The sequence below is a fragment of the Chanodichthys erythropterus genome, chromosome 8 (assembly GCF_024489055.1).
Source record: "Chanodichthys erythropterus isolate Z2021 chromosome 8, ASM2448905v1, whole genome shotgun sequence".
Taxonomy (NCBI): domain Eukaryota; kingdom Metazoa; phylum Chordata; class Actinopteri; order Cypriniformes; family Xenocyprididae; genus Chanodichthys; species Chanodichthys erythropterus.
The window spans coordinates 37,191,957-37,216,663 of record NC_090228.1 but is presented as its reverse complement, the minus strand read 5'-3'; the positions used below and the strand labels follow the sequence as shown (position 1 = coordinate 37,216,663).

The window sequence follows — 24,707 nt, the reverse complement described above, 5'->3', positions numbered from 1 at the left end:
TGGGAGTGAGTTTTAGGAATATATATTTTTTTTTTCATAAATTAATACAGTTGAGGTTTTATTAATGTGCATTCATTAATGTGTTAAATCATTACATGTACTACAGAACAGTACTGAAGGAGATGGGCCTGCTGGGTGTGGTATCCCCTTCTAGAGCGGCCAAAAAAAAATACAAGGCAAGCTATTTTATACAGATTTGGTTTACACCCTTTGCGGAATCTAAAAATATTTTTTAATAATTCATGAATTACACATTTGTAAATGTGAAGAGACACCAAAAAAAGTTTTATCCCTGAATTTGATACATATAAGGTATCAGAAAACATTTTTACAGATCTTAAGCTATCACAGACCTGACCAAACATAACATTATGCACATTTAATCCACAATCCATCTCTGTATGGTGCCAACATATGGAAAACTCCACTATACTGAGATGGATTGTGGATTAAATGTGCATAATGTTATGTTTGGTCAGGTCTGTGATAGCTTGAGATCTGTAAAAATGTTTTCTGATACCTTTATATGTATCAAATCCAGGGATAAAACTTTTCCCCTTGGCATCTCTGTTCAAATGTTTTTGAACTGACTGCCATTATTTTGCCACAATAATGGTCACAAAAATGGCATATGATTGTAAAAATTCATTTGACTGAAGCAGATTTGATTTGTTTTGGTCTATAATCATAATAAGACTCTTACTCACCATTATACTTTAAAGGGTTAGTTCACCCAAAAATGAAAATCCTGTTTTTATTACTTATTAATTTATTACTCACCCTCATGTCGCTCCACACCTGTAAGACCTTCGTTAATCTTCAGAACACAAAATAAGATATTTTTGGTAAAATCTGATGACTCAGTGAGACCTTCATTGACAGCAAGATAATTAACACATTAAGATGCCCAGAAAGTTACTAAAAACATATTTAAAATAGCTTATGTGATTCATTTTTGGGTGAACTAACCCTTTAAGTATTCATAATGAATTATTTTACCCAGTCAGAGCTTTTTTATATAAAATCTTTTGTGTTGTACACCATTTGCTTATAAAAATTATTTTTAGGAGCTAAGCAAGCCACCGACTGGGGTAGGGACTGAATCAGGGGAGTCTACTGCAGGAACGTGGAAGTGGTTCAACCTCATGGATGAAGCAATAGGTGGGAGGCCATCTATCCAGCACCCCATCCTAATTGCCACATCAGAGGAAAACTCCATTGTTCCTGCAGTAAGTTCTCCTGATTCAGTCCCTAAGGAGTCAGAGCAGCAGGAGAGGAGAGAGAGTGGGGAAGCAAGGCCAGCAAAGAAGAGGCTGAAAACAGATCCAGTGCTTGAATTTTTAGAAAGAGAAGCTGAAAGAACAGAAGAGAGAATGAGAAGAGAAGATATGCGAGAGGAGAGACTTCTCTCAATTCTAGAAAGAATTGTCTAAAAGATGTAAAATTGTTAAATTGTTGGGGGGAAAAATCTTTTAAATTGTTGAGAAAAAGTAATTGTTTGAAAAAAGTAAACTTTTAAATTGTTGAAAAAATAAACCTATAACCTATAATAAATTTGTCATGCTTGCTTTAAAAAAAAACAAAAAAAAAACAGGATTATTTATATTAAGAATATAAACTGTTAGTGCAAATTAACAATATCATGTGCATCTAAACATACGAAATTAAAGTACAATCACGTGGTATTTATAACCCTGAACTGTAATACATGTTTTATGTTTTATATTAGCTGTAATTTAAATTAAAATTGGAAAAAAAGACAAGTACATAACCTAAAATAATTACGCTATTTAATTATTTTAATAACATACTAACAATATAGTAGTTATGTCTAACTATAATATGTAAGTGGTTGTGTATTTTAACAGATTTTATAAATAATCATGATGCCTTAGGTCTGGAGGAAGATCATCATCTGGAGCAGAAACAGCTGCAGCCAAGCGGTCTCTGGTGTGTTCTCCACTCTGTGGCTCTCTCACTTGCAGGTCATCAGGATCATTGTCAGTCAGTTGTCCTTCCTCTGACTCCATGGTGTCACCATTTGTGATGCAGATGTTGTGCAGGATTGTACAACAAGTGATGACCTTTGGAGCAAATTCAGGCTTCACTTCAAGGGCCTTGAAGAAAAGTGACCGCCATCTCGTTTTCAAAATGCCAAAGGATCTCTCAATGATGGATCGAGCTTTTGTGTGGTGTAAGTTGAAGCGACGCTGACTTGCATTTTGTAGTGGCTCTCTATAAGGAGTGATGAGAGAGATTAGGTGGCTAAGACAGGGGTAACCTCCATCTCCTAAAATGTGGTATCCCTCTGGTGGGTACAATGCCTTAAAATAGATAGTGCTGTTTCTGAGCACCCTGGAGTCATGGACTGATCCAGGATAACCCACAGAAACGTCCAGGTATTTGCCTTGATGGTCACAGACCGCTTGTAGCTGGACGGAATAAAATAGCTTTCGATTTAAAGCAGCACGTTGAATCCAGATGGAGGCTTGAAGCCAGATGGAGGCTTGATTCTAATGTGACGGCCGTCAATGCTACCAGCAGCTGAACTAAAGACAGGTCTGCCAGCCAGGTTTGCAAAGCCTGTGCTGTTTTCCCCAAGCTGTTCTAAAGATGGGAAGTGAATTATGTTGCGTTTGATCCGGAGGAGCAGCTTGGAGACTTTGTGGACAATCATATAAACTGTTGAACGGGGCATGTCAAATGCTCTGCAAACCACTCGGTATGAGGTTGCACTTGCCAGCCAGAATATGAAGACCAGAATTTCTAGATCCTGACCCCAACCATGATCACGATCCTCACGGAGGGTGTTTATGAGGTAGTTCAGTGTTTGCCTGTTGAGTCGGAAGTCTGGCCTCAGGTCACTTTGCCCATCCAGGTACAACCTGAGGACAGGCACTGATTGGTTCGGCAGGCAGTATGGAGCTTGAGTGCCAGACTGAAAGGGTAAATGTCAATGTACTAAAATAGTCAATGAAACTTGTCAACATAATAGAATTCACTAATCACAGATAATGTTAAAAAGTGTTATATAAAATTAAAGATGTTATATATTGGAAAAATAGCTACATCCACCCAGGTGAAAAAATACTATAGTGTTTTTGCACCATTCTATAGTAAATTGTAGTATACTGTACATACTGTAGTATGTGAATGAATGCTACAGCATACTGTAGTATTAACTACATTGAACTGATAAACTAATGAATAATGTTACTACAGTAAACTGTAGTGTATTGTAGTATAATATACACTATAGTTGTAGAAAACTTTAATGTTTTTGAACCATACTATAGTATAGCATTTACTATAAATTACTATAGTATTGTTTTCACCTGGGCAGCTGCAAAAAATAAGATTAGTTCTCCCAATTCTTATAAGAAACAATGATTACCGAATTGGTGAAAGTTTGTTCCTTAATGACGAAATTGTCTGCACTCTCTGGCGCATGCTATTACCGTCAGCGTCCGAATTCGCTCACTCATTTTCGTTCACTCTTTGCTGATATAGTGCACTCAACTGCCACACACTATATAGGGATTAGTGAATGAGTGAACGAGTGAGCCGTTTCGGACACAGCTCTTTTCTAACTCCCTAAAATTCTTCCCAGCTAACAGAGCTTGACAGCAGAAAAGAGTCATTATTCTCAAGTTGCTTCTCACAGAAACTAGTTTATCTTTGCAACAAAGAAAAATGGAAAAGCATACAAAACAATATGTCTGAGTTTTGACCCAATACTTAGACATAAAAATAAAAGGCAACATGTATATTGTTACGGGTGCTGGTGCTGCAGTGACGAGTCGTATACAGATTTCCACAATCATAGGTATTTTAATAAACAGGAGAAATTACACCAAACACGGATAACATAACATTAAGAACAGACAAGGAGGCCCCCCCAAAAAAAAATACTTGGGGAGGTTCAGGACGAGTATGAGGAGTCTAAGAAAAGGAGTTGGTTTGTGGATTGGAGCTGGCTCTTGGGCGGCTGAGACTGGAGGAGCTGGCTCTTGGGCGGCTGAGACTGGAGGAGCTGGCTCTTGGGCGGCTGAGACTGGAGGAGCTGGCTCTTGGGCGGCTGAGACTGGAGGAGCTGGCTCTTGGGCGGCTGAGACTGGAGGAGCTGGCTCTTGGGCGGCTGAGACTGGAGGAGCTGGCTCTTGGGCGGCTGAGACTGGAGGAGCTGGCTCTTGGGCGGCTGAGACTGGAGGAGCTGGCTCTTGGGCGGCTGAGACTGGAGGAGCTGGCTCTTGGGCGGCTGAGACTGGAGGAGCTGGCTCTTGGGCGGCTGAGACTGGAGGAGCTGGCTCTTGGGCGGCTGAGACTGGAGGAGCTGGCTCTTGGGCGGCTGAGACTGGAGGAGCTGGCTCTTGGGCGGCTGAGACTGGAGGAGCTGGCTCTTGGGCGGCTGAGACTGGAGGAGCTGGCTCTTGGGCGGCTGAGACTGGAGGAGCTGGCTCTTGGGCGGCTGAGACTGGAGGAGCTGGCTCTTGGGCGGCTGAGACTGGAGGAGCTGGCTCTTGGGCGGCTGAGACTGGAGGAGCTGGCTCTTGGGCGGCTGAGACTGGAGGAGCTGGCTCTTGGGCTTCTGAGACTGGAGGAGCTGGCTCTTGGGCGGCTGAGACTGGAGGAGCTGGCTCTTGGGCGGCTGAGACTGGAGGAGCTGGCTCTTGGGCGGCTGAGACTGGAGGAGCTGGCTCTTGGGCGGCTGAGACTGGAGGAGCTGGCTCTTGGGCGGCTGAGACTGGAGGAGCTGGCTCTTGGGCGGCTGAGACTGGAGGAGCTGGCTCTTGGGCGGCTGAGACTGGAGGAGCTGGCTCTTGGGCGGCTGAGACTGGAGGAGCTGGCTCTTGGGCGGCTGAGACTGGAGGAGCTGGCTCTTCTGCGGCTGAGACTGGAGGAGCTGGCTCTTGGGCGGCTGAGACTGGAGGAGCTGGCTCTTGGGCGGCTGAGACTGGAGGAGCTGGCTCTTGGGCGGCTGAGACTGGAGGAGCTGGCTCTTGGGCGGCTGAGACTGGAGGAGCTGGCTCTTGGGCGGCTGAGACTGGAGGAGCTGGCTCTTGGGCGGCTGAGACTGGAGGAGCTGGCTCTTGGGCGGCTGAGACTGGAGGAGCTGGCTCTTGGGCGGCTGAGACTGGAGGAGCTGGCTCTTGGGCGGCTGAGACTGGAGGAGCTGGCTCTTGGGCGGCTGAGACTGGAGGAGCTGGCTCTTGGGCGGCTGAGACTGGAGGAGCTGGCTCTTGGGCGGCTGAGACTGGAGGAGCTGGCTCTTGGGCGGCTGAGACTGGAGATGCTGGCTCGGCGTAGGAACATGGAGAAGCTGACTCGGCGAAGGAGCATGGAGATGCTGGCTCCTTGGCAGCTACTGGAGCAGAGAGTTCGGCGGCGGTGGCTGGAGCAGAGGGCTCGGCGGCGTGAAGAGGGGTCCAATCCATCCCCTCGTAGATGATTAAAATCCCCACAGGCACTGGAGCTGGCTCTGTGGAGACTGGAGCGGCAGGCTCGGCGGCGGCGGCTGGTGGCCAAGAGTAGACAGGACCGTTGAAGCGGTATGTGCAGGGTTCTGGGGTGAAGTGAGCTGGCGAGGCCCGATAAGCTGCTGATGGGGCTGGACAAGGACAATTCTGGTTCTCTTGAATTTTGTCGACTTCAAAATTAGAACCATTTAAAAAGAGAATTAGATTTAGAGAATTGACTAAGGAGAAATTACAGGTCGGTTCGCTATACATCCTTGTCCAGTCCCATCAGAAACACAGCATTAAGACTGGCATCAGGCCAGCTCACCAAATAAGAGACCTCCAAAAACTCCTCCACATACCTCTCCAACGGTCTGCCACTCTGCCGTAAATGGCATAGCCGGTCCTCCGCCTGGAGAGACTCTGGGTATACTGGAATTAGGACAATACCCATTTCTTCACTTGTGGATATCCAGCGGTTTGGGTCTGTTCTTTTGTTACGGGTGCTGGTGCTGCAGTGACGAGTCGTATACGGATTTCCACAATCATAGGTATTTTAATAAACAAAGGAGAAATTACACCAAACACGGATAACATAACATTAAGAACAGACAAGGAGTGAAGGGAGTGAGTCCATTATAAAGGATAGTGCTGATGAGGAAGTCCAGGTGCAGGTGATCAGTGATGATGGGGAGATGATGAGGGAAGTGAGTGCAGGTGAGGAGACAAGAGGATCAAGGGAATTGGAGTCCAGGAGACAAGGGATCTGTGACATATATCTTCGTGCTCATCAATCAAAATCTAACCCTTACATGTACGGCATAACCTCCGTTGGGCAGCGATCTGCTTGAAACCTTCGGTTCGTCCTCTTACATTCTTAGACAGTTCGCACTCTTTTAAAAACTCCCTCAGTCAGAAACAACATATCTTAAATCAATGAAGCATAGGAAATCTGTTTTCAATACATATAATGGTTACACACATCTATGTCAACAAACAAATTACATTATCTCATTAATTTAATGCAAAAATCATGCAAGGAAATCTATGTAACTCATGTAAGATTAACAAAATGAATCATGTATAAACAGTAGCATTGACTGAATACAAATAAGAAAATAATATTTCTCTTGCAGTCATTAAATAAGAGACAGTGAAAGCTACCCATGTTATAATGTTAATGCAGTTAAAAATAAAGTGTACTAGCAAACTACTCTTAACAGTTGTAAGGCACTGATGATGGTGTAACCGCGGTTCTGTATTGGGTTCGCCTAAACACTTTTGAATAAAAAATTATGAAAATGAGATTCAGGAGCTCCATGAGTGGTGCACAATTTTTAATTTTCCCACATTTCAACCACATGTCCTACAGGGACCACACGTAACCTCATGTGCATGCCCATTCTTCTCTTGCCTATGGCAAGCCCCAAATGACAGAATGTATAACAAACACAAATACAACATCCCTATAACCTAACCTTCAACTGAACTCAGAATTTAACCTATTAAAACTGCCCATCCCTCTAAAATAAAACATCCCTGTTTATCTACCAAACAACGAGGGATAGAACAGAAAACAGAAACAAGAATAATACAAATTAACATGTGTAACAGCTGAACCCGTGTCCAGCCATAAAACATTTTGTACCATATGAAATGCTAGTACAGTTATCACTAATACATGGTTTTCACTTTAATTTTTTTCCCACAACAGTGAACTGGTACATCAGTTGACACAGAGCGACAGAACAGTCCATTTACTATAGAGAAGCAGTTAAACTCGGTTCAGTATTTACATGAACTCTGAGATGAACAAACTCACCTGTGGAGAAGAGGCTGATGTTGACTGGAGTGCACTTGCTACAGAGATAAAGAGTCTTCCAGAACTCCTCCAAGAAAAGATGACCACATTTGAGCTTCTCACTTTCCTCTCTCAAATCGAGATCTCTGAGTTGTAGCCAAATCTTTGGGTAGCTCTCCAGATAACAAGAATAACCACAGCACTTTCAGTGGTTATCTACTGTTTCCCTTAAGATAACAGGAGCTTTGCAGAATGTGATTCCAATAGTTCTGAACCTTCAGCATTTGACAATTAAAATTGACTACTCTATTTTAAGAAAATCCCCGATTACAATTTACCTGTGTTGAATAACCAGCAAAATACCAGAAGTGGTGCATATCCACGGATGAAAATCCATGAACTGCATTATTATAAAGTTTTCTAAGGTTGCACAATATAGTAAACCGAAAAAAAAGAAAAGAAAAAAAATCATACTATTGCATAGTGCCATTGTGAATTCCCAAAGGCTGTAATTCAATTAAGTAAACATACAGGTTTAATATATTTCGCTTTAATTATTTACACGTGGGGAGTGTCTCAAACTCCTCTGAGAGTTTGGGTTGCTTATAGCGTTCATCTGGGAATGCAATGCGTGCCATTTCATCAGTTTTGTAATGTAAATCTTTTATAAACTCCTGCCAACACAGGAGAATATATAAATATATTTCTAATTATGCAAACTGTTCATTGTGATTTCAAAACAAAATTTTAAACCCTCGCTCTGAGTTTGCATGTTTGGATGTCCACATATTCTTGCAAGAAATGACAGTGGCTATAGCATTTTTATCATAAAGAAGCAGCAAAATATTAAAGATGAATTGAACATTTTAATTAAATGTAATTTGATCAATATTAAACAAGGATTTAATCTTAAGTGGGACAACAACAACACCAGGCCGTTAGCGCCCTCTGCAGGCATTTGTTTTAATACATAATGTACATAAGTTCATTGTCTATATTATATTATATATTTTAACAATGTTGTTTTAGAAAACCATATAATTACTTGCTTTTAATACCAAATATTTATTTGAACCAAAAATTATTGCCTCATTATTATTATTATATATGTATTTTAAGTCATTTTTAAGGCTATTGTTTGGTTAGGTCTATTTTTATTACCACACACACACAAATCAGATTACTTGAATAACTGTCAGAATAATCGACGGATTACCCAATTACCAAAATAATCATTAGTGACAGCCTTACTCAAAGGTGTTTTGTTAAAGCAGTAAAGCTATAATGTTTAATAATACCTTTTTAAGTGTATCTTGTTACTGATCCTTGATCTGTATCTCTTCATCCTACATAATTAAATTAGAGAATAAAGAGACATTGTGGCATTTCCTTTTCCCCATATTTTCATGAAAATTTCCCCAACAATGCTTGCTTTGAAGCACTCATGATTTATTTATCGGTCCCACATGGATTTCGCAATTTTTGTGTGTGTGTGTGTGATTTTTGCAATCAAAATGACTGATTTTGTGGTGGCAATTTATTATTTTATTTATCAATTTATTATTTATTTATAATTAGGACACCACATTTACCAGATTATGTATTCACCCGAGTTATTCCATGTGATAAAACATCAAAAATACCACATAAAATTAGTGTGGTAATTGTGTAGCACTGTGTTGTTTATTGGGATGTTTTAACACAGGATTTTGTTGTATAGTATGTAATATTTCTGTAATATTCTTGCGGCACTGTGTGGAAATACTGTCATATTTCTGCAGTATTTACCACAGGATTGTATGATTTGTTCCAATAATACCACAGCTACCATGACTTTATGGCAAAACTTTTTTTTTCTAGTTTCTTGTCCCTAAAATGCTTTTCTGATATTATACAATACAGGTTTCTGACAATTCCTACTCCTCAGTCCTCACTGATATATAATTAGTTAAAACAATTAGCGGTAACACTTTACATTAAGGTTCCCTTTGTAAAGGGTTTATAAATGTGTTTGTTAATGAGTAATAATTCATTTACAAATGCATTATAAATCATTAATAATGCAGTTATAACTGCATGAATAAAAAGGGCGACTTTAATGCAATACCTGCCAAGTAGTGAGCCGTTTTAGTCACACAGTGTTACACAGAAGTCACACATACTGTTCCAACATGCTTTGAAGTGAAAATTTGTGTTTACTGATTTGATGGGTGAGGTGAAATCGCAGACTACGATTTTCTAGTGTTTATATTATATGAGTAATCGCTGTGTTAGTTTGTGGTAATCTTAAACAAATAACCGCTCCAGCACTCCCCCGCAGGTACTGCAAGTGCGGATGGCCAAAGTCAAATACTCATGTTACAGTGGCCTTTATCATGATATCAAAAATAACTACTGAATGCATATTAATATGCTAATGTTCTGTAACGGTGCATTCGGTCATTGATTTAATGATTTACACAACTGTTAAATAAAAAAATATTTTATATATTATATTAATATACTTTATTCAGCTTGTATCAAATATGTTTGGCTTATAGGTCTGATGCTTATTATCTTTTTTGGAATACTTGATTGTTTCTCTGAATGTTTTAATGTGAGTTTACTTGCATAAGCCACTTTTCATGAGAAGTCAAGCTCTGTAATTTTGTGCTGTAAAAGAAAAGATTAAACTTTTTTTGTTTCAAGCTTAAAGTTGTGTTTACTGATACATACATCAAAAATAAAATATTTCATCAGAGAAAAAATTGATCTTCTGTGTGTACATTAATAATTAATAAATACATGATTCACAGGTTTCCACTTTACATTAAGATTCACTTTCACAGGTTATTAATGTTTATAACTCATGAATAAATGGTTCATATGTGTTCACTTTACTTTACGGTTCACTTTCGAGCAATGAATCGGTCCTTCAATTTGATCAAAAGAAGGTTTTACATTTTGTTGAGATGGCTCTGATAGCAGCAAAGAAATGTATAGCTATACACTGGAAATCAGAGGAACCACCCAGTCATGCAGTATGGCTTAGAGAACTTCTGTCCTGTGTGCCTGTGGAAAAAATAATGTATAATTTGAAAAAAGATTTTGGTCAAATTTATTGAATATTTGGATGTTACATTGATTGAAAATGCTGATGTGATAACATAACCCTTCTTTACTTTAACTTTTTTTAAAAATGTATTTATATATTCATTTTATTATTATTATTTATTAGTATCTTACACATCAGCTCAAGGCCTTGTAATAATGTCCATGCAAGTGTTCTGTCTCTTGAGGGGTGGGACAGGGGTGAGAGGCTGATTCTGTAAATTGTTCATGTAAAAAATAATAAACATATTGATAAAAAAAGGTTCAATTTCATCTTGATAAACAAGCTGTGGATAGGCATCATGACCTTTTTGGAGAGTATCATGGGTAAGACAGAAACTTCTGGTAAGCAACATAGTAAGAAAAGTGGCAGTCATGAGATATTAATAAAACCACAAATACAACACCCTTCAGTCTAATTATGAGTAATTAGAATACTTCAGAATAATATTTGAGTATGGCAGTTGTCATACCCTAGCAGTCAGAGTTCAGACACAAAACATCAGATAATGTTACTGGTTAAAGATAATACAAATATTTTTAGAAGAACAGATCTGACCATTGGTAGGTTCCTAATAGTGACAGTTCATGGTAGCAGGGTCTCGCACAATAAGCGTAGAAATCACAATGGCAGATTTTACATGAGCATATAAGCTAAATGTATACATTTTGTGTGGGTCACAGTTTATTGCATCAATTAATCACATGTCTTTTTGATTAGCTGTCAGATTGTGAATAAAAATGAAAAGAAACAGACCTATCTAGTTTTTTTTTTTAACGAAGAAATTAAATAATAGCAATCAGGAGAATGGAAGCAGCAATGAAAAAAACATGAGGACTCTAGTGCTTTCAGAGGAAACACATCTGGGCCTACAGTTTCTAATGCAAATTCTATAACAGACAACGTTCCAGTGTCATCAACCAACACAACAGAAGATATCAGCAAAACTAAAAATGAAGCACAGAGGCAACCGCAGCTATTAAACTTTCCAATCCGAAACGGAAGAGGATTTGTCATAGCATTACCAAATTCTTTATCAAAATTCAGACAATGCTGTCTGTCGACATTTTTGTGGTTTGTTGCTGGGTCCAGGAGAAAGATGTGGAGCTCAGCCATTCATAGAGAGAGGTTTTACCTGCTGGAAGAACTGCATTCACAGTTAAAGGAACACACAGAGCGGCCTCAACACAGAGATGCAGTGAAGGCATGAGCTGATTACAAGGACGTATGTGAAACCTGAGTGGGTAAGCTAAACATATGACTCTGGCCAGCACTGTAGAATAATAAAGAAGATGCTGTAAGACAGGAGTACTGGCTGCAGTCTTCAACAATATTTAATTGATTCTCAATATTTTCTTTCCTTTCAATGTATTCATAACATTAACATTTTTAACTTTACAGAACAACCAATATTTGCTTCTTTGTAAAACAACATTTTTCAGTAAAGACAGTTACATTACAATAAAGGCCTTTCAAAAGTTATTTGTGTCTTCAGTTCTGTAACATATTACTATCAAACACAATACATTCAACTTTTACAGGATTTTCAGTCAAACATCATGTATTTCACATCACCATAACATTCACGAGACATGAATTTCATTTTTAGACTGTCACAAATGAATATAGCATTTTGTTTCATGCAATCCTCGTGTTTTACATGTACGTCACCATTTTGGCTCTAGATAACTTCCAGTTGCAAATACACATTTAACACTTAAACTTTCTCACTCAATAACAATCAACGTTATAAACTCTTTAAAACATCAATGAATGCTTTTCACATGTATATTTTATCATATTTCATTTCACATTCACATATTTGTCTCTCTTATGTTGAATACATAACCCAGTAATACTGAATATGTATTAAAGTCTTTCTCAGTAACTCAACAAAAGTAAACACATACATCTTTGAAACACAGTTTTACATTCGTTTAAACCAGTTTTTGAATCGGTTTTGCTCCCCTGTAAAATAACAAAGATGCTGTAAGACAGGAGTATGGTGTACATTTTAGGACATTTCCTCACATTTCAGTCGTACAACGAAAAGGCGTCATGCCTCAAACTAAAAGGCTTCAGTCATCAGACAAAACGGCATCGCGCCCACTGAGATTATTTTGTAAAATTTGTATTCGCTAGTTTTATTTGCATGTATAAAAATGTATCTAAATAACACATTGCAACTTCCTTGCATTTCAAACTGTTGTGAACACACAGGCTACGAAAATTAATGGTTAAAAGTGTGACTATGATTTATTTGTCGGATTGATGGGCTACTATTTGTATAACAATAATTTTACTACAAATACCATAAACTATAGTGTAGCAAAATGGTGGTTAATTTGTGGTTACCATGGTTAAGAACGAAACTATTCAAGGCGTTCTTGAAAGATATGGCAGATTAACAGCACCAATAAAAATGATTCCACATCTGGATATCAAGCATGTTATGTCTTTTCAGCGATATACGACATGATATTGAATTAACAACAAGATCCACTCCTCTTGGCTGTAAAGCTAACAAATGAAGGCAAAGATTGCACAATATTTAGCTTGGATCACATGTTTCTTGTGTGAAGAACAAGGGCATGTTAGACAAACCTGTCCAAATAAAGAAACAGATGAGCCATCTAATTTGCAAACAATTGAGCAACATGTTGGACAAAATAATGACCTTGTTCCAGGTTGCTGACAGTAAATGAAAAAGAACTAACAGGAAAAGAAAATAATGAAGCAGTATTTTGACTCTAGATTGTACACAGTAAAGCAAATTAATGACTTTCTAGATGAAACTAAAGGAGCACGCTTTTTGTTGTCATAAAAGTAAAACTGCAATGAAAAAAAAACAACCTTCTGAAAACTCTCTGAAGCATTATTGCCTCAAGAAAAGGTTTTAAGAAGAGAAAAGAATATGTATCTTGCGTTTTGATGTCATTTGTCTCTCTTTTTTAATAATAATAATAATAATAATAATAATTATTATTATTATTTATATAGCGCCTTTCCAGAGCTCAAGGACGCTTTACAGTGTATAATTAACAAGGAAGAGATAATACGAGTGTCATATATCCCGTGTCTCCAGTACTCCATTTCCCACAATCCTCCTGTTCTCCACACCTGCACCCACTTCCCTCGTCATCTCCCCATCATCACAGATCATCTTAACCTGGACTCCCTCGTCAGCACTCCCTATATGGACTCACTCCCTTCACTCCTTGTCTGTTCTTGTGTATGTTAACTTATGTTTGGATGTTGTCTCTCTTCTCGTTATATGAATAAAACCCATTTACTTGTGGAAGTCCGTGAACGGCTCGTCTCTACAACAGCCAAACGTTACAGAAGAACAGACCAATACCGCTGGACTTCCACGTAAGGCAAGATGGGATTATTTCTCCACCCTGTGGCTTCTGCTCCCCCACAGCCTCTCACGCCGACATCAGTGACGGATCGGCTAGTCGGTCTCTCCCAGGTTGGACGTTCGCTGGAGAGGTATGTGGAGGAGTTCGTAGAGCTTGCTTGTTTGACTAGCTGGTCTGATGCTCATTTGATCGCCCTGTTTCTGGACAGGCTGAATGAGAACACAATCCGCTTTGAAGAACCTGACGATTGTTTTTACTTAAACAAAACTATCAATTTAATTTTGTATTTAAACGGATCAAATTTCATGGTAGAAGAGGTTCAGGATATGTGTTTATCTCGTCCAGTCCCTGCAGAAACACGGGTGGCCTGGCCAGTTAGCCAGCCCTTGTCTTCCTCCGCATACCCCTCCAGTGAACTGTCTCCCTGTATCACGCTGGACCCACACTCCTCCGCTGGGTCCAGAAGGCGGAGGAGGAGAAAAAAAGCTGCTCCAGCCCTCTCCGAACATGCTCCAGCCTCACACAAGCCACCCAGTGAGACAGCTTGGCTAATAGACTTTTGGGCCGAGCCAGTATCTCCCGTCTCAGCCGCCGAGCCAGTATCTCCCGTCTCAGCCGCCGAGCCAGTATCTCCCGTCTCAGCCGCCGAGCCAGTTTCTCCAGTCTCAGCCGCCGAGCCCTCTGCTTCAGCCGCCGCTGCCGAGCCTGCATCTCCAGTCTCCGTCGCGAATCTACAGCCTTAGCCTGCCAAGAGCCCACTCCTGCCCACAAACCCACGCCTTTCCTCAGACTCCTGAAGACCCTCCTTAACCTCCCCAAGTATTTTTTTTGGGGGGGGGGCAAGTACCCATGGGTGGGATACATGTGGGCGTCACACATGTGGGTGAGCCTCAAGGAGGTCGTGGCCACCCACGACCTCTGACCCTCCATGGCAGCCCACAACCTCTGACCCACGGCACCTGACCCGCCATGGCAGACCACGGCCCCGGACCCGCCATGGCCGCCATCAACATCGTCTATGTTTTGATGAAGTGAGAGATAGGTGCAGAGATGGAAGAATGGCAAAGTTTCAGGAGAGAAGTAGGAGCAGGATCAAGTTGACAGGAAGAAGAGTTGGATTTCAAGATTAACTTAGAGACAGAAGATGGGGTTGACAAAGAAAAATAAGACAGAGTTTGACTGGATAGATTTGGTGAGTAGTTGAGCTTTGTATCAGTAGAGAAGCATTGGTGGACGGCACCGGCCTTTTCAAGCAAATAATCCATAAAAGAACAGCAAAGCTCATTAGAAGCTAGGGAGTCTTGAGGTGGAGGTTTAGTAAGCTTATTTATTCTATTGAATAATGCTTTTGGCCTGTTACTTGATTTATTAATTGTGGCAGAGACAAAACTAGAGTGAGCTGAGAGGAGAGCAGATTTGTATATTTTGAAATGATCAAGAAAAGCTAAATAATGTACAGTAAGACCATTTTTTCTGTAGAGACGCTCAAGCCGTCTACCAGTAGCCTTAAGAACATGGAGCTCATGGGTATACCAAGGAGAAGAGTGGGAAGAAGGGACACTTCTGGTCTTAATAGGAGCATGCTGCTGTGAGATTTCAGAAATTATGGAGTGATAGTTAGATAATATCGTGGAGGGAGAAGAAATATCAAAGACATCTGAAAGGTTAGAAAAAACAATAGAGCTACAGAATGATGCAGTATCAATAGTTTTCAGACTGCGGTATGAAATAACAGTTTTAAGGCATTTCTTATGCATAGGCAGACTTAAGCTAAAATCAAAAAGTTTGTGATCAGGGATACCAGTGTCAGAAGAAGAGATGGAACAAATATCAACCCTTGATGTACATATCAGATCAAGGAGTATGGGTAGGAAAATGGACATGCTGAGTCAGAATAAAACATTCAAAAACAGACATTATTTGATTAGTGTTAGAGCAAACAGTATTGACATGAATATTGAAGTCACCAAGCAGGAGAATGGGAAATGACAATGAACAGGCAAGGGTTAACAGTTCACTGAGTTCAGAAAAAAAGTTGGACAGGGCTTTAGGAGGACAATAGAGCAAGATAATTATAAGAGAATCAGCCTTCAATACCATATATTCAAATTAATTGGTATCATGAAAATGAAGTTGCGTGAGTCTGAGATTGTCGCGATAAATGACAGCGAGACCACCCCCTTTACCATGCAGACGAGGTCTGGACAGATACTTATATCCTTCGGTGCGAGAAGATTTAACTGCAGAAAATCATCCGGATCTTGCCAAGTTTCAGTGAGAAGAAAAATGTCAAGCTTATTGTCAGTGATAATTTCATTGAGATAAGGGGCTTTGTCCAATATTGATCGACAGTTCAGAAGCACAAAATGACGATGCAGGGAATTCAAGGTAGCAGTACGTTGTTGGGCATCAGTGAGATAAATTAAAGAGTGATGTATAGTTTTGCCAGCGGGTAACTGTCTGGGCATGGACGACGATCTATGGTTAGTCCAGATGTACAGAAGGGTATCAGTTTTAGAGCAAAAGGTGCTCCTGAAGACACGCTGTGAGCGGTGTATGTATCGAGGGCGCTGGAGAATCCCTAGTCTCCGGCAGCATTCATACGTCACAGAATTGAGATGCGGTTGGCAATTCAAGGCCCTTAGTTGCGATGGTAAATATCCAATATCCATTATGGAAGTGAAAAAAATGAGGCAGATAAGAAAAAAGAAAAAGTTTTGCCCGAGGCATGTTAGTACTGAGCAAATGCAAGCCGATCACAGGCAAAAAAAAAAAAAAAGTTTTGACAGCTTTTACATACATTCAGCACCAGAAAGTGTACACAAAAATGTCACAATTTATTTATTAAGACTTAAGTAGAGTTTAAAGTTAGTCCTGGGATACATTAGATGATTTTCAACTGATTTTTAAACTGTGGGAGACCACAGACATTATTACAGTTTCAACAGACTTTTAGCATTATAATCCTCTGAACGCACACACTAGATGATTCGACCGGACTGTGAGACCACTCACCTGTTGAATGCAAGAATGATTTCACAATTAGACAAGATCTCACGGAGACTAGCAAGACCAACCTTGACTTGAGAAAAACAATCGATGTTGTCAGCAGGCTCTCCTGCCAAACGTTCTGCTTTACAGTGAAAACAAAAGAGAAAAAAAAAATGTGTGGTCTTTTTTTCTCAATACTCCACTTTTGTGGCATGTTTGTGGCTGCCAAGTTTCAGTTATAGAAGCATGCCACATCGGCTTGCAGTCATTGGCTATCGCAGGTATTCAAAATCTTGTAGCTGTTATCATACCACAACCCTCCTCTGTTCTGTCAGGGAACCCTTCATCAAATGTCAGAGGTTGGCATCCAGCGTGGAGGATCCACTGCTGGTGTCAGTTCGAACCGCAGGTTTCCCAAAACCAATTAATTTTAGTCCTCCTGCTTCTGAACTGATTCCCCTTGTCTGCAGCGCTCCTCATAATGGGGGTCGCTTTTGCCCTGTCCTGTCACAGTTAAGGAGGGCATCTATGAACTTTCACCTTTCCTGTCACAGCTAAGGTGGCTGTCTGTGAGCCCTCAGCCAAGATGGCTGCCATGCCTGAGCCCTCAGAGATTGCAGCATTGGCCATTATGGCCACAACCATTTGGTGCGTGTGGGCTACACGCACATCAGCTCCAGTTCCAGAGCCCGCTCCAGTCCATGAATCTGCCTCAGAGACAGCTACAGCCCATGAGTCTGCTCCAGTCCTTGAATCCACTCCAGAGCCCACTACAGTCCCTGAATTCTCTCCAGCCCATGAATCTGCTTTAGAGACAGCTCCAGTCCTTGAATCTGCTCCAGAGCCCGCTCCAGTCCACAAATTTACTCCAGAGTCCACCTCAGTCTATGAGTCCACTCTAGAGTTCCCTGCTGTCCCAGAGCCCAGCCTTGTGAACCCTGAGCTCCCTATCTGCCCTGGAACAACTACAGAAGTCAGCCCTGATGTGACCACGAGGGTGGTTCCTGAGACAACACGACATGACTGTAGAGGTTGTTCCTGAACTGTTTGCCTGCCTCAATACAACCAAGTCACTGGAGGTCACTCTGGATTCACCCGATTCGCCATGGGGGTCTTCAGTTCCGTCCGCACAGCTGTGGGGGTCTTCAAGCCCATCTGACCTGACCCATCACGTTTCCGTCTCCTTCTGCTTTCTCTCACTCCCCACCAGAGGTCTCCATTTCACCATTAAGACTTTTTCACTTCACTCTGGACTCCATTTCGCACAATTCCCCACCTAGGAACTAATCACACACTCACACCTGTTTCCCATCAGTGACACTTTATAAGCTGCACTCAAACACACACACTTTGCTGAGTATTGTTTAGCCTTTGTTCTACGTTGTCTCTGTGTTTCCTTGTCCTTTCCTAGCCTTGCCTGTGTTTTTGACCCTGGACTGTTTTCCAGGCTGGTTAACTCCCTGAGGTCCGAAAACGCGCCGGTGCGTTTTGCAGGGTTTTTTTTCACATTGCAGCAAAACAGACTTAAAATACTCCGTCATTTTTTGTCATAGAGACATAAGTAATACATCAATTGAAACTATAGAATGTCTTCTTTTATTTGTGTACACTCAGAGTAAAAACACATCAGCTCCAGTTGCTTTTTGTAGAATAAAGAAAACTGACATGATGCGTGATCTCTCGTCTCCCTCTGAACGAAGTCCAATCTGATAGTTGTCAGAAAATGAGCTGTAACTTATGAATACTAATGACAAAAAAATGACACTTATGTCTAAAGAAACGTTGAAATGTCAGGTTTTAAATCGTGCAAGTCAAATAAAAAACAAACATTCTGTGTTTATGTAATCTGTATGAAAAGAGAGCCATGTCAGAAGTCTGTGATTCAGCTCATTACCCGCTAATGCGGCCACGCCCACGGAGCCAGCGCTATTCAGACGCAAATTCAGAGGCAATACATGCATTCATCGTCTCAATCGTGTATTTATTGTCTTGAAAAGTGTTTATTTGGATGTTAAAGCCATGGTTAGCGATCTCTAGAAGACATGCTGTTAGTTCCTGGTTCCTTTTCTTCTTTATATGAATTTGTGGACTAAAGGTGTACAGAGCGCCCTCCGGCTGCAAGTATGAATTGAAAACACCAGCGCTCATAGTGATGACCATAAATATTGAATAAATAATACTCCTCAGTATAGAAAATTGACATAAGTATATAAGAATCCATCAATATTTCTCCAAATGTGCATGCTTTTAAGCTAAAAGCCTATATGAAATGCCATAGAGGTAACATAATTGTTCAGACACTTTGCATCATAGAAATACATTATATTTAAAAGAATATAATAGAATACCATTATTTTAAATTGTAATAATATTTCACGGTATTGCTGTTTATGATGAGATGAGACCATATTACAGAGGGTTTTTTTCACAGCCTACCTGACTGAAAGGCCTCATTAATATGCAAGTCATTTCAGGTCATTATTATGTGATTCTTTTGGCTTCTCAGGTGTAAATGGCCCATTATTCATGCAGATTCATGCCTCCACGCATACTGTGTTTCTTGACAAATAGTGTCTTACAAAAACTAATATATCAGTGTTGGGCACATTACTTTAAAAAAGTAATTAGTTATAGTTACTAATTACTTCTCACAAATAGTAATGGCGTTAGTAACTGAGTTACATAATTTTAAAAGTAACTAGTTACCAGGGAAAGTAACTATTGCGTTACTTTTTTTTTTTTTTTTTTTTTAAATATGTCGAATAACTTGAATGTCCCCAATATTAAATTTAAGTCTAAGAATAAGTTATTCTGTATTCGACTCGTGACTCATGATCCACTCTTGCTTATGAAATTTCTCTGTACTCTAATACGTGTTGGTAGCCATTAAAGAAAATGTAGTTTCATATTTATGCTTAAATAGTCCTATGTTATGTTTTAAATTAATTTACTTGATTATGAAAAGTGAAGAGCATGAGTAAGATGCATCATAAGATGCGCAATATATCGGGAGTCATGGAGTGGGTCTGACATGATTTTAAACACTTCATTAAGTTCTGTTTTGTAGAAAGCCTTTCTTTAAAGTGAATTTCGTTTTGTAAAAATTGTATCTTAATTTTAATCAATGTTTCATCAACCAATTGCCTGGATTTAATAAATAAGAAGCAAATATAGCAGACAATATAATCATGGCAGGCGCGGATGCGATCACTGGCGCGTGAACTGGAGCGCGTCTTACAGGCTAAATTAACCGAAACTCAGCGTATAGGCTGCTTGCCTCGCAGGCATGAGAAATATATCTACAGAAAGCTTGAAATATCTAAAAACGAAAAGAAATAGGCTACTCTGATTATGTAGAATTAACTGAAAGAAATGTGCATTCTCTCTCAAGGTGCGCCCACAATGAGCAGATGATGAGAGTCAGCAATGTCAACTTCATCTTCGCAGCTGACAATGATTAAGAAAACATTACTTTATTAATAAACAATTAAGATGTCTCCTTGCTGTTTTGGTCACATTCATAATTATTACTTTTGCCGTGTTTTTATGGCAAGCTTTATGCGTGCGCTTGAGTTATATAGCCTATATTACATAAACGCTCATTATTATGGTTTATTAGCTCCAATATTTAAGAAATTAAATTAATATAAATGTGATTAGTCAACTAACGGCTTAAATTAATAACTACTAGTCGACTAGAAAAACTTATTTCACATATAGGTATCCTGCATGTCACAAAGGGTATTCTGGCTTGAGCTCGCGTTCCGCTCGCATGCTCACAGACACATACACACAGAGCATCGTTTATTATTATCACTTTAAAATTATATTTGTGTATGGCTAACCGCAGCACACACCAGAGAAAAAACTTTGCAGGTCCTATGGCTGAGAGAGAGCCTACTCAGATGAAAACCGCTTCAGCGTTAGTAACGCCGTTTATTTATAACGCCGTTATTCCCATCACTGATCAATATATTGTTTTATATGAAGGAGTAGGCAGCATAATTTTTACATAATTCTGAAGCAAAAACTCTAGTCTACAACCTTGTGAACACAGATTTAATATACTTTTTTTGGCCTTATTTCAGTGACTTAAGTTTTTTTGTTTTTTCAATAACCACGCATAAACATTATTCCTTCAAAAATACAAACATGTACATACTGTTACAACAGAGACACGGAGGCAGAGGTACAAACAATCCAGGTAAGATTATTTCACATAAAGCAGAGCACAGGGTGATGGTAAGCAGATAAAGGGTTCTTGAGAGATGAAGAGAATGTAATACTGTCCTGATTTTGTCTTGCAGATGCGGATGGAGAGATGTAATGGAAGGAGCTGGCGGAGACACTCACACACACAGGCAGGTAGGCACACAAGGAGAACGGGAGACAAAGGAGATGGAGGAGACGACTGGAGCAGGTTAGTATGGCGTTTGGAGTCCTTAAGGTAAGCATACATATGTTGTAGTGCAAACGAGACCGGACAGTGAGTGTGTGTGAGTGTGGTGGTTTTATAGTGGTGTTGATTGCAGTGCTGATGAGTAACAGGTGGCGGTGATCAGTAGGCTGGTGATTGAGTGCGTGGGTAAGGGAGTGAGGTGGAACCTGACGTGTCTGTGACAGTACCCCCCCTCCCACGGCCCGCTCCTGAGGGCCGCGGACCCCGACGTCGTGGTGGTCGTCCTCTAGGGCGTGGGGCAGGTCTGTCTGGGTGGTTGGTGTGGAAGGTCTGTAACAGGATAGGATCAAGGATATCATTCTTGGGAACCCATGAGCGTTCTTCGGGGCCATAGCCTTCCCAGTCGACGAGGTATTCGAGTTGACCACCACGGCGCCCGGAATCCAGGATCTCGTGAACCACGTACGCTATGCCGTCCTCCAGGATGAGTGGAAGGGGGGGCTCGGCGGCTGCCACGTCAGGTTCTGTGGAGGGAACAACAGAAGGGTGGTGAGGTTTTAGCAGTGATACGTGGAATGTAGGATGGATACTACTGTACTGTGCTGGGAGTTGGAGACGGTAGGTGATGGGGTTGATCTGCCGGATGATGGTGAACGGGCCAATGAAGCGGGGACTCAGCTTCTTGCAGGGCAGACGCATCCTGATGTCCCTGGTGGACAGCCAGACCTTCTGCCCCGGTTGATAGACTGGAGCTTCGGAGCGCCGAAGGTCGGCTGTCATCTCGCGTCTGCGCAGGGCTCTCTGCAGTTGGTGATGAGCTGAGTCCCAAACCCTCTCGCTCTCCCGGAACCAGTAGTCGACTGCAGGAACGTTGGAAGGTTCCCCATCCCAGGGGAACAGTGGGGGTTGGTAGCCGAGTACGCACTGGAAGGGTGTCAGTCCAGTTGTGGCTTGGCGGAGGGAGTTCTGTGCGTACTCGGCCCAACCCAGGTACTGGTTCCAGGAGTTCTGGTGGCCGTGACAGAATCTCCTGGATCTTGCGTTCCGTCTGCCCGTTCGACTGAGGATGGTATCCAGATGAAAGGCTGACGGTCACACCCAGGAGGGAGAAGAAGGCCTTCCAGACATGGGAGACGAATTGGGGTCCTCTGTCGGAGACTATGTCTTCAGGTATTCCATAATGACGAAAAACATGATTAAACATTAATTCAGCAGTGGCCATGGCAGTAGGTAGACCCTCCAGGGGTATCAGGCGGCAGGATTTTGAGAAGCGGTCTACCACCACCAGGATGCACGTGTGACCGTCAGACTCAGGGAGATCGGTGACAAAGTCCACTCCCAGGTGTGACCAGGGTCTCTCAGGAACGGGCAGAGGTAGGAGCTTGCCGGTGGGAAGATGGCGTGGGCTCTTGGAGATGGCGCACTCCCTGCAGCCCTGCACGTACCTTCTGACATCGTTGGCCATGTTGGGCCACCAGAAGCATTGTTTGAGCAACGAGAGGGTCTCATTGACCCCCGGGTGACCAGTGCCAAGTGAAGAGTGGGTATTGTGCAGGAGTGGAGTGCGACGTGCCCGTGTGACGTATTGCAAGCCTTGAGGGCAACCCGGCGGGGTGCCGTGTGGAGGCATTGGAGGAGGGAATGGTTTCTTCGGACCACTGGATGGGGTTCACGAAAATGGACTCCGGCAGGATAGTTTCAGGATCTTCAGGCTTTTCCTCAGGGGAATGGAGGCGAGAAAGGGCGTCAGCTTTGGTGTTCTTTGAACCAGGACGGTAAGAGATAGAGAAATTGAACCTTGAGAAAAACATGGCCCAGCGAGCTTGGCGAGGGTTGAGTCTTTTGGCAGCCTTCAGATATTCAAGGTTTTTATGATCAGTGAGAACTTGGAATGGATGAGTAGCCCCCTCCAACCAATGCCTCCACTCCTCGAGGGCAAGCTTAACGGCCAGGAGTTCGCGGTCACCGATGTCGTAATTGACCTCCGCCGGGTTGAGCTTGCGGGAGAAGAAGGCGCATGGATGGAGTCTACTTGGTGTCCCCTGCTGCTGCAAGAGGACCGCTCCCACTCCGGTGGTGGAGGCGTCCACTTCCACGATGAATGGGAGATCTGGATTAGGGTGGACGAGGAGGGGAGCGGTGGTGAAGGCTCTTTTAAGGGTCTCGAAGGCGTTGGTGGCTTGTTGGGACCAGGACAGAGACTTGGGCTGGTTTCGGAGTAAGTTGGTGAGTGGACTGACGATGGTACTGTAATTCTTGATAAAACGGCGGTAGAAGTTGGAGAAACCTAGGAAGCGTTGGACTTCTTTGATTGTAGATGGAGTGGGCCATGACTGGATAGCGGAGACCTTCCCCTCGTCCATCCGGATGCCACTGTGATCTATGATGTACCCCAGGAACTGGACAGAAGGCTGGTGAAAGGAGCACTTTTCAGCTTTGAGGAAGATATGGAATTGCCGTAAGCGTTGGAGGACCTCCGCAACGTGGTGGCGATGTTCGGCCAAGCTCCGGGAGTAGATGAGGATGTCGTCAATATACACCAGAACGAACTTGTGGAGAAACTCCCGGAGCACCTCGTGTATGAAATCCTGGAATACGGAGGGGGCGTTGACCAGGCCATACGGCATGATGAGATACTCGTAGTGTCCAGTGGGCGTGACAAAGGCGGTCTTCCACTCGTCCCCCTCGCGTATCCGGATGAGGTTGTACGCGCTGCGGAGGTCCAGCTTAGTGAACACAGTGGCACCGCGGAGATGTTCCAGGGCTGCTGGGACGAGGGGAAGTGGGTAGCGGAACTTGACAGTTATTTTGTTGAGGGCACGGTAATCGATGCAGGGCCTCAAGCCTCCGTCCTTCTTTGCCACAAAAAAGAAGCTTGAAGCAGCAGGGGAAGTAGACGGGCAGATGTAACCTTGGTTGAGGGCCTCTTTGATGTATTCCTCCATGGCCTTCTCCTCCGGTATTGACAGGGGGTAAATACGTCCCCTGGGCACTGGTTCACCCGGTAGCAGATCGATGGCACAGTCCCATGGCCGGTGTGGAGGAAGCTTGGAGGTGCGTTGCGGGCAGAAAACGTGACTGAAGGGGGCGTAGTCCGGGGGAACATCCACGGAGCGCTTCTCTACAGGGCTTTCGATAGAGGTGGCGTTGATGGAGAGAGACTTGGAGAGTGGAGACTTCGGAACAGGAAGCGCTGGGAAGCAATCTGGAAAGCAGTGGTCGCCCCACTTCAGGACTTCGCCCATGCGCCAGGAGATGGTGGGATTATGCTGTTCAAGCCACGGGCGCCCTAGAACCACGTCAGCGGTGGACTCCTCCAGAACCAGCAGATGTATCTTCTCCGAATGCAGGATACCAACACAGAGTTGAAGTGGTCCAACACAATGACGGATGTTCTTACGGCTCAGGGGTTTGCCCGTGATGGAGTGGATTTGATAGTTAACCGGAGACGGGGAGATCTTGAGCTTGAGTTGTCGACAGAGGGCGCCTGAGATGAAATTTCCTGCTGACCCTGAGCTGAGGAGCGCCACCACTGGAACAGAGGTATTTGCAGCAGTAAGGATTACAATAGTAGTGAGTGGTTTCATTTTCTGAATGGAGGGAAAAA

At 42.3% G+C, this 24,707-nt stretch overlaps 1 protein-coding gene and 1 pseudogene across 1 annotated transcript; one reads left to right on the top strand and one right to left on the bottom strand.

The window, feature by feature from the left end:
• Positions 1 to 1,871: 1,871 nt before the first annotated feature.
• Positions 1,872 to 3,485, bottom strand: LOC137025210 (putative nuclease HARBI1; annotated as a pseudogene).
• Positions 3,486 to 3,547: 62 nt separating this feature from the next.
• On the top strand, positions 3,548 to 5,449 carry LOC137025209 (apical junction molecule-like). Its single transcript, XM_067393235.1, has 2 exons — positions 3,548 to 3,559; positions 3,974 to 5,449. Exons 1-2 carry the CDS (start codon positions 3,548 to 3,550, stop codon positions 5,447 to 5,449), a joined length of 1,488 nt encoding a protein of 495 aa, XP_067249336.1.
• Positions 5,450 to 24,707: the final 19,258 nt, after the last annotated feature.